The 10,650-nt window shown below is 60.0% G+C and overlaps 1 protein-coding gene across 6 annotated transcripts in view; it reads right to left on the reverse strand.

Annotated features, from left to right (window-relative positions):
* The window catches only part of TSPOAP1 (TSPO associated protein 1), a 68,361-nt gene extending 66,857 nt beyond the window's left edge, over positions 1–1,504 (reverse strand). For 4 of the 6 annotated variants that reach the window (XM_058037597.1, XM_058037596.1, XM_058037595.1 and 1 more), the window contains exon 1: positions 1,007–1,503. In XM_058037597.1, the coding sequence (XP_057893580.1) occupies positions 1,007–1,285 (279 nt within the window). In that variant the 5' untranslated portion in view covers positions 1,286–1,503. Of the gene's footprint in view, positions 1–1,006 lie in introns of all 6 variants that reach the window. The other 2 variants (XM_058037600.1, XM_058037601.1) reach the window with 2 other exon arrangements.
* Positions 1,505–10,650: the final 9,146 nt, after the last annotated feature.

Raw genomic sequence — 10,650 nt, forward strand, 5'->3', positions numbered from 1 at the left:
CTGCCCCATATTTTGACTGTGGCGCTTTTGGCACAGCAGGGCTGGGGTCAGAGTCCGACCAAGGTTCAATGTGGTTTTTCCCTATTATCACAATAAACAGCCTTTCAGAAGAGACCCTTTACAAACTGGGCTGCAGTGAAATCCTGTTCTCCCCCGGAGGGTTTCCAGGGGCGCCGTTCCTCCCGAGGCTGCTCCAGGCTGCTCTCCAGCTGGGCTCAGCAGCACACCCAGCCTCACTCAAAACACCCCTGCTAAACCTCGAGCAGCACTGGGCAGCTCTTCTCCCCTGCGCTCAATAAGAAGAAGTCAAGAGCCATTTTCTCCCCTATTTTAAAAGCACCACAGAGCTTCCCCAGATTCCAGGAGACCCCAAGAAGATGGCTGATGTTCCCCATGGGAAAGGGTGGCAAACTGTCCTAAACAGGGTGAGCTGATGAACTTCTGTGACCCAGATCAAGGCGGTGAGATCCTGAGGAAGCCTTTTGGGCTGTTTTTAGGGAGATGCTGCAGGGCCGGGCATTGCACTGCCCGAGGTGCCTGGGTGCTCCTGCAGGGGCTGGTTCCTCCTGCAGTGGAGGTGCCCCAAGTCCTCCAGGGCTCCCTAGAGAGGAGAGGGGATGCTCTGGAAGAGGGCGGCACTGAATCATGTCCCTGACACTGTCTGCAGAGCCATTGATGCTGCCGGAACGGGTACATGCTGCAAGGATGGCTCAGCCTCGGCTCGTACAGGGCTGTGCCTGTTCCAGGTGGGCTCCGGCAAGATCCCGCACCAGCTCCAGCGTCCTCCAGGGCAGACGCAGCTGGAAATCCCTGCTGAAGGACAGCAAAGGCTCCTTTCTCTCCCGCGGGTGTGTGGCAGCGGCTGTGGCAGGTGCCGGCCCCACGGGGATGGGTTTGGTGATGGCTCGGCCGCAGCCCCGCGCTCCCAATTCCCCGTCTCGTACCGAGGTGACATCCTTCCGCGTCTCCCCCAGGATGAGCAAACACAGCCCGACCCCCGCCTTACCTTGGGGGCTCTGTCTGTCCGCTCCATCGCTCGCAGCGGCCTGACGAGCTCCGGTGCGGAGTGAACCCGCTGGGCGTCCGGCGGAGGGACGCGGGGGGTTCCCGAGGACTCCTCCTGGGGCTGGGGCGCTCCGTCCTGCTCCGAGCCCGGGGACAGCCGGCAGCCGGCCGTGTCACCCCCCGAGCCTTCACGCGTGTCCAGGTCCGGGCGGGCGGAGGCGGCGGGGACCCCGCTGTGCCCCGGGGCCGCGCTGGGCTCGCCGCGCTCCGGCTCCTGCATGGCTGGGGCAGCGCTGGGCTCACTCCGCTGCCCGGCACGTCGGGACACGGCGAGGGAAAGCCGAAGGCATCAGAGCGGCGGCGGGAGCAGCCCGGGCCGCGCTCCTCCGCGGCGGGACCGGGGTCGGGGGCGGCCGCGGCAGCAGCATCCCCGCACCGGGGCTGGCTCCGTCCCGCACCGGGAATGGCTCCGTCCCCGCCCGGATCCGCGGCTCCCCGTGCGGAGGCTGCTCCCGCCGCCCTCAGGCCCCCGCCGCCCCCGGCCCCATGACGTAGCGGAGGGGCCGGGGGAGCTGCCAGCCCCTCGCCGCGGCCCCGGGCAGCCCCCGGCGCAGCCGCTGCCGAGTCATCAATACGGAGCCGGGCCGGGCACCGGGGGGGCCGCGCCGCGCCCCGCGCCGCCAATGGCGGCGGCTCCGCCCGTTTCCACGGCAACGCTGCGGAGCGGGGTCTGGTGCCTATTGATGAGGCGGCGGCGGGGGGGCAGCGGTGCTGAGCCGCATCCCCTGCACCGCATCTCCCCCTGCACCGCATCTCCTGCACCGCATCCCCCCGAACCGCATCTCCCCCTGCACCGCATCCCCTGCACCGCATCCCCTGCACCGCATCTCCCCCTGCACTGCATCCCCCGCACCGCATCCCCTGCACCGCATCCCCCGCACCGCATCCCCTGCACCGCATCCCCTGCACCGCATCCCCTGCACCGGGGCCGGGGAGCCGCCGCCATGGGGGCTTGGGGACAGCAACGGCCCGAGCCCCTGCTCGGCTCTGCCCCAGGGCTGCTCAGCTCTGGCCCTGGACACCCGACTCTGGCCAGGATACCTAGCTGTGCCCCAGAGATGCTCAGCTCTGACCCGGGAATGCTCAGCTCTACCCCAGGATGCCCTGTTCTCCCCCAGGGATGCCCATCTCTGCCTCGAGAATGCTCAGCTCTGCCCCAGGATGCCTGATTTCCTGCAAGGCTGCCCACCTCTGCCCCCAGCTGATGCCCGACTTTGCCCTGGGGATGCCCTCAGCTCTGCCCAGGATGCCTGGTTCTTTCCCAGGCTTGGCTTGCACACCTTTCTACAGTGTGAGCTAAACCTCAGAACCTCCCGGACACACCGTTCTGGAAACAACCCTCTTCTGAAAAGGGCTGGGACAAGTGGCAGAGCAGTGTGTGAGCAGGCAGGGAGAGGGTGGGTGATGTGATCCCTGGTGACAGGAGTTCACAGCACAACGCCATAGCCAAGCGGGCACCGCCATCCCCCCACACACGAGCAGGCAGGCGTCTGCTCAGTCTCTCCCTGCCTCCTCCCTGCCGTGCTGTGTCTTTGATGGAGATCACATCATACACCAGGCTGCACAGTGCCAGTGATGCTCAGGGGAAAACCACTGGGCCACCCTGGGGGACATCTGTTTGGCCCTGTCCCCAGCCCCACTCAATGCCTGACCCACTGCAGAGCGAGGTTTGCCGATCCCAAAACCCAAGAGGGATTGGTGATCCCCAAACCCCTGAGCAGCTGGGAGAGGTCCTGCCTCCCCATGTCCTTGCATGTGGTAACAGCTCTCAGTCCCACTGCTGGCGGCTCCCTGCTGCAGCGTGGGTGGTGTTTGGCATCTCACACGTGCTGCTCCCTTTGTGGCAGTGGAGCCATCAGAGGAACCTGCCTGGGGCCACCTTCTCCAGAAGAGGAACCGGGGGGCGGGGGGGCCTTCTGTGCCCCTGTCAGACACCACTCTGTAGGCACCTCCTTTGAGCAGCCTCTCCAGCCCATCCAGATGAGCACGAGTCACCTCTTGAGCCCAACGCCACCAGCTGTGTCACATCTGCCTGAGCCCAGGCACATCGAGACAGTAAATTCACTGCAGACTGCCACGGGTGTAGGACCCACTTGGATGGGTCCTGTGTGTAGGGAGTTATCACTGGGTCTGGCAGGGTCTCTCTCACATCTGGGTGTGGCTACAAGGCACCTCTCACAGCGTGCAGGACTCTGCCATCCCACCTGAATCCTCTATCTCCAAGCCCATTCGTAAGGGGTGTTTATGTATGGTGAAGGGAAGCCCCAAGCTTGTAATGAGGAGAAAATGCAGCCAACAGACTAAAGGGAAGATTCCAGAAAACTGATCCCACCTTCCTCTGTCTTCTGGTAATCATGTACCCTGAAACCACCAGCTCATGTGGCTCCTTGTGCTGCAGGAACAGGTCAGGGTAGATCTCACCATCTCCCACCACTCAGATGCCCTCAGTTCCTGCCCATAGCTGTTCCCCCTGGCAAGGTACCAGGCAGGCTCTGCAGGTGCTGAACCAGTGTGGAAGAACAGCCAGGCACAGCTCAGCTCCCCAGTGAGACAGAACGAGCAGGTTTCATTAGGCGGAGGCAGCAGCAGTGGGAGGAGAAATGCACCCTGATAAGATTTCCTGTGGCTGTCAGCCTTCTCAGAACCCCCACTTGCTTTGTGCTTCCACTGCCCTGTGCTGCTCAGGCTCTGCTTGGCTCAGCTGGAACATGCTGCCCCCACTGACCCTGAGCACCTTTCCCCTGCCCCACAGATGTGTGCCAGACTCACCTGGCTCCACGGCTCTGCTGGGGCTGCTCTGGAGAAAGAGGGACCAGGGACCCCCAGGCACAAGTCTGGACCCACCACAGCCTTCAGGGAAAGCCCCAGTTAGGTGACATGAAGGACAGGGTGTCCTAACCCAGACTAACCCTAACCCCAACCCCACACCATTCCTGGGGAGAGGATATCTCCTGAGGCCCTGAGCTTGGGAAGCTGGAGATGATCTTTCACATCTTGGCCAGCCTACAGCTGGGTAAGTCCTTATTAAGTCTACTTTAAAAGGTTAGAGGAAAAATTTAGCTGGGCTATTGAAGACTCGGTGGGTTATGAGGTCCCTGAGCTCCGAGTCACAAAGTTCTCATGAAGGCTACAGGGATGGGGTGCTCCAGGTCCCCTTGGTCCTCCAGGTTACCCAGGTACCTGCTGTGGGGCTGTGCTCCCTGCAGAGGAGACCCAGAAAGATCCTTGAAACTCTCCAGGACAGGGGAAACCACAGGCTCAGGGAAAGGAGGTGATAATATAGAGGAAATTAAGAGCAACAGTGACACTGGAGAGCTCAAGATCAACAGCTCAAATGTGGGGAGATGACAAAGAGAGCCCTCCAGCAGTTCCCACTGCTCTCCAAAGGCCTCCAGGGAGCCGGGTCTGTGCCTGGCCCTGCAGGGACAGGGATCCAGTGCATGGTGTCCCTGTGCTCTCCAGCAGACAGCAGCAAGGACGGGGCTGCTCCACAGTGAGCAGCAAAGGGGAACCCGGGTGTGATCCAGAACACTCAGCATCCTCAGACCACAGGGGCCATCCCAGAACTGAGCAGGACAGTGCTAATGGGGTCCCTGGACAGCCCCAGACAAGATCAGATGAGCCAGGACAGGGACCCCAGCCAGGATCAGGAGGAGACAGAGCTAGAGCTGGAAATAAGGCTCCAGCAAAGGTGCATCCAGCCAGGTGCAGGGCCAGACACAAACTGGTTGGTTTGGGCTCCAGCCAGCACATGTGACTGGAGACAGGATTCTTTGAGTGATGATCCAGAGCCTGCTGAGGAGATGAGAGCCAACAGAGCTTTACTTACAAAAGCCCAGCCAAGGCCTGAAGAACCAGGGCTGAGCCTCACTGAGGCTCCTGGCCCTACAGGCCCTACAGGTGGTTATGTGCAGTGAGTGCCTGATGGGTCCTGCCCTGGTTTTGGGCATTCCAGCAGGGACTGGAGTGGACAGTGCGAGCTCTCCTGTGGTTTTGGCTGGGAGAGAAGCACAAGAATGAGCATGAGGGGCCAAGGCAGCCCTGAGGAAGGTCCCCAGGGTGTGGGGACAGTGACGTGTGTCAGCTCTCAGCGAGCTGAGGGGATTGGCAGGTGCCAACCCATTCCCACCCTCCTTCTGGCAGTGCCCTGGGAATGGCTGCAGCACATGATCATCCTGTCTCTGTTCATGAGCCGTGCTGGTGGCTGCAGGGACATGCAAGGACACAAGTGGGCACCTGCTGTGCCAGCAGAGCCCTCCAGCTCCCACAACACTTCCTGAGCCTGAGGTCTGATGCGTCCTGGAGCAGCTCCAAGGAGGATGCACATGGCCCCATTCCCCCGATCCTGCCATGCCCAGCAGCACACGGACACTGGCAGGGAACTGGAGCAGCACTGGGATGGAGCCCCTGTTAAAAATAACCTAGAAAAGGAATGTGCTGGGCTGGCCCTGCCAGGGTCCACAGTGAGCCCCAGCCCTGGCAGCTGCAGCGTGCTGTGGTGTGGCAACACCAGCTCAGGCTGGCACGGGGAGCCTGGCAAGAGCCTGGCTGGGCTCTGTTGGTCGCCACAGCCCTTCCAGAGCCATCCTGAGAGCTCTGGGATGGACACCCCTGCCCCCAGAGGGGTCTCAGCCCCAAACCCTGCCCTGCTTGGGGCATTCCTGGGGCAGCGAGGTCCCATGGGGACTGGGAGTTCACCCCAACAGGGACAGGACCCGTTTCCTTGCAGAAACCTGCTAAAATGCCTTCAGGATGGAGGGAGGGCTTGAAAAAATTGAGGATTTTATTTAAAAAAAAAAACAGGAAAAAAGTAGCAGTTTCTGTTTTGCTGCTCTAAGCATGAACCACCTTTCCAATTGTCTCTCCTAGCAGTGACCACTGAGTAGTATCTGCAACCCCAACAGACCTTGGGCATGAAGATTGGATATTTATCCTTTCTAATACTTGAATGCACATTATTAGGAGGTAAATTTTCAAAGTTTTTGCATGTTAAAAATGTGAATTTGCTTTTCCCTCCCGGTGCTCACAAACTGAAAGCTGTTCAAGGCAGTCCGCAGTGGCTGCTTGGGGTTTTTTTTAGTCCTTTTTCGTTTTTACTGTTTAAAAACTTGTATCCTTGTGACCATGACGACAGTTTTGATTTGATTTTTTTTTCCTTCCACATCCCCTTTGAACAGCCACAAAGCCAGGGAACATGGGAAAGCTGGGACAGCAAGAAGTAAAGCACCCCAGTCATTTCTGGACAGCTCAGTGAAAGAAAAATACCACAAACTCAGTAAACCCCCCCAAATGATCCCAAGACCAGCATAAGAAGTTTTACAAAATGTAAAAACTTTCCAGTGGCATTTGCATTTAAAAAAAAAAAAAGTATTTTTAATATTTTTTCCTACTATTTTTAGATGCTGTCTTCCACAGGCAGGACACGGGGAGTCAAAGACAAAGGGACAATGCTTGAAGGGACATTGGGAGCTGACATTTGGGAACAAGGCCCAAACCTCCTCTGTGGAAGGTGGGTTGGTTTTAGACCCCCAGGAAACAGGGGCAGGGACATGTGGATGGAAGGAGACTGGGATTGTAGGAGGAGTTTTGGAGGTTTTGGCTCCACATGGCCTTGTGACCACGGCTGGGGCTGCCATGGGACACAGCAGCTGTGCTGGTGACCCTCAGGGGACTGAAGGAGACCATCCTGTGCCAATGGGCTGAGATTGGCCAGCCACCACCCCCAGCCACGGTGTCTCCCAGGCTCCCCAAAGCTCCAAATCCGGAATGACCCCACCGCACGTGGCCCTGGGCACAGCAAAGAGCTTCTCCCCAGTTCTCAGGAATTGCATTAAAAAATCCACAAGTCAATACCAAAAGAGTTTTATTTAGCAGCCCCTCACCCTGCTGAACCCAGCAATCACCAGGAACCCCACTCTGCCTCCCACGCTCCACGTGGCTGCCACTGCCCAGCTCTCCCCAGGGCTTCACCTCCTGGAAAATGAAGGTGGGGGGAAAAACGTGCACGGGAGGCTTTGCTGCCTACCTGGCCTCTCAGTGCGAGGCTCATGCCAACGGGATGGCTCCTTCCAGTGCCACCCACGGGACACTGCGTTGGCCTCTCCCGCCCACGTGGCCATGCCAGTGTCAGGGGGACAAGGGGGGACAAGCAGAGCAGCCCCGGGGGTGCTGGAGCTCTGGGTGGGTGCTGTGGGCCAGGCAGGGCCCGGCGGCGCTCCATGGGCTTGTGGCTCCACGCTGCTCTGTGCTCTCTTCTCCGTAGCCCACAGTACACTCATCCATAAAGTAGGAAACACTACACCCTGCAGTGCTGTTTAGTAGTGCTTTCTACTTTATGGGTGACTGCACTGTCTCTCAGTCGCTGTCGGCGGCCGCTCTCCTCCGGCGTGCAGCTCCTTCCCCACACGGGCCGCGCCACACCCACGTGGCCACGGGCACGAATGGCAGCTCTGCTCCGGCCCCGGGACAGAGACCCTAGGGCAGTGTCACCTCCTGGGAGCCATGCCGAGCATGGGGGACATCCTTATCCTGGGGGGAGATGCTGCCTTGGCCTCCCTTGTCCCCCCAAACGCCCCCGCCCGAGCACAGGGAACAGCCTCACCTTTTACACATGGGTGAGACCCTACCTCATACTCCACAGCCCCACCTCGAGCCCTGTCCTGGGCACAGGGGACACCCTAACTTTTTCCCCAAGGCAGGGAGGTCACTTAATATCTCATCCTGGTCGAAGGGGACAGTTTTTACTCATTCTCAAAGGAAGGACCCCACATCAGACCCCATCTTGGTCACAGAGAACCCAAATGCCCTGTCCCTGCTTTTAATGCCTGGTCCACATTGCAAACACCATCACCCCCTCTCAAACCTCATCCTAGGCACAGAGGGTGCGTTTGCTTTGATCCCATGGGGACACCTCCAGCTCCCATCGCATTCCCAGAGGACCCCTTGCCTTGTCCCATAGGGGAGATTCCACCTTGAGCTCCATTGCTGCCCTTCAGACCCCACCCCAGTCTCAGAGGACCCCCCATGTGGGGACAGCAAGGGTGAGATCCCACCTCAAACTCCATCCTTGTCCCTCAAATCCCACCTGCATCACAGAGGGCCCAACTGTGCCATGTCCCCATGAGGGGACCCCACCTAAATGGCATCCTGGCCACAGAGGGCTCCCTGACCTTGTCCCCGTGGTGGTGAGCCCACGGCAAACGCCATCTGCGTGACAGAGACTGCCTGCAGTGCCTCGTCCCTATGGCAGAGATCCATGGCAATGAGTCCCTCTTGAAATGTCCTCATGGGGACCCTCCTTGCTCTCCCATCCTTTACTGAAGTCCCCTTTGTCCCATCCCTGCCCGGAGGTCACAGGAGCTCACTGTCCTGCTGCTCTGCCTGGGCCCCCCTCGCCCCATCTGCCAGACACACTGAGATCCTTCGGATGTCCCCGCTGCCCTCTGGGGTCACCCCCATGTCCCCACCATTGAGACCACCCAGCCCCAAGAGCCTCACCTGCCACACCAGCCTCCGCGTCCACCCGCTCCCGTCCTGGCTGCCACCAAAATCCCCGTGGGTGCCACTTCTGCTTTGGGCACTTCCCGCTCTGCCCGCCTCTGCCCAGCATGGCACCTCCTCCCCTGCCACCCACTGTGCCCCCTTACCTGTCATGGGCCCCGGCCCCCGGTGCCCCGCTGGCGGTGGCACCAGGGCCCCCGGGCACCCCGTGCCGCCCCCGGGCCCGGCTCCGTTACCGGCTGGGTGCGGGCGGCTCTCGCCGGGCGTGGGCGACCCCCGCGGGTGCCGGTGGCCGCACCTGGCACGGAGGTGAGCGCCAGGCGCTGGTGGCCCCGGGCAGGCGCTGGTGGCCCCGGGCAGGCGCTGGTGGCCCAGGGCAGGAGCTGGTGGCCCAGGGCAGGTGTTGGTGGCCCGTGCCGGGTGCCACTGCCGGGGTCGCGGGGTGCTCATGGGGCGCTGCCTGGGGAGCAATGGGCCCCCGTGGGGCGCGGGGCTGCTTTTAACCCCATCCTGCCCACGTGGCCCCGCACAGGAAGAGCCGCGGCTGCAGAGCAGATAACGGTGCCGCTCCCACCCAGCGCCGCCCCGCAGCCCAACCGCAGCCGGCCCAGCACCGGGCCAGGAAGCACCAGCCGGTTACGCTCTCGTGGGCTTTGCTGCTGACAGCGACAAACATGTTTGTACAAAAAAAAAAAAAAAAAAAAAGAAAAAGAAAAGAAAAAAAAAAAAAAAAGAAGAAAGAAAGGGGGGGAAAAAAAGAGGTGTTACAACAGGGTGACACTAACTGAATCCACCTCCCACGGCTGCTCGGCTACGCTGCGGCCCCTCGCCCCATCCCAGTGGTGGGACCTGCACGGGGGCAGTTGCTGCCCATGGAGGGTCCCCGTGGCAGGGGCTGAGGATTCAGGGGCTGCCCGGTCAGTGGGGTGAAGCAGTGGGGACACAGAGGCCAGCGAGTCACATCCCCAAGCCTTGCTTTAGGAAACGCGTGGCGCAAGCGGCTTCCTGCAGCCTCCCGCCCCGGGGCTCGGCGGCACCAAATTTCCCCGGCCCGGGCAGCTGCAGCGACCAACGGGGATGTGAGGCCCGGGAAGAAAACCGAAAGCTGGGTTTGGAGGTTGGCACATTCAGGTCCCAATGGCCCTGGTGACGGCGCTGGGGTGGTGCTGGGACACAGAGCAGGTGGATTTTGTACAGCTAGCACCACCCCATCCCAGCACCAGGGTAAGCCCACCACTAAACTAGATCGAAACCTACAGGCTAAATCCCCAAAAGTGACCATAAATGGGGCCATGTCTGTCCCTGCACTGGTTTTCATGTGCCTCTGCCAAAGGCTTCTTTTTAGGTCAATGCAATTCACTCTCAACATTGATAATCTGGACAGAAATGTATTTTAAAACTGTGCTGGTGAGGTTTGCAAGAGGCAGGGAAAGAGCAAAGCCAAAAAGAACCAGGCAGCAGCACAGGCAGAAGTGATTTGACTTGAGCTGCATGTGTGCTGATGGCAGCAGGTAAAGGAGGCTTTAGGAGAGAGGGAATTGGTCGGGAAGCCCTTTCCAAACCAAGGCTGGTGGGAGTTTCAGTGGAAAAAAACCAATCAGAACCTCATGCCTTGGGCTACCAACAGCTGCCCTGTCTCCCACCCTCCCCTGGCCCTGTGCCCATCTCCATCCCTTATGGTCATGGGGCTGGGGACACTGTGTTCCCTGTGCTGCAGAGAAATGCAGCAAGGAATGTAAGTGCTGTTGGTGATGTCTCCCAGGGCCCTTCTGGCAGCTCTGAGCCCAGGAGCATCGTGCTGCCTCTCCAGGGCCTGTGCTGGGCAAGCATTCATCCATGGCAGAGGCCATCACGTACAGGCTGGGTCCATGGGCATCCTCCTGATGCCAGGTGACTTCAGATGCCTCCCAGAATGGCCCTCATGGGGACCTGAAGCATGTAAATATAATTTTTGGCGTGAACCACAAAATATCCTCATATCCACAAAGATCATCCAGCCCTGCACAGGACACCAAAACAATCCCACCCTGTGCCTGAGAGCAGATTGTGGCCAACCCAGAGACCATCCTGGAGACATCCCCCAGT

The sequence above is a fragment of the Melospiza georgiana genome, chromosome 19, assembly GCF_028018845.1.
Source record: "Melospiza georgiana isolate bMelGeo1 chromosome 19, bMelGeo1.pri, whole genome shotgun sequence".
In the NCBI taxonomy this organism is placed as follows: Eukaryota; Metazoa; Chordata; class Aves; order Passeriformes; family Passerellidae; genus Melospiza; species Melospiza georgiana.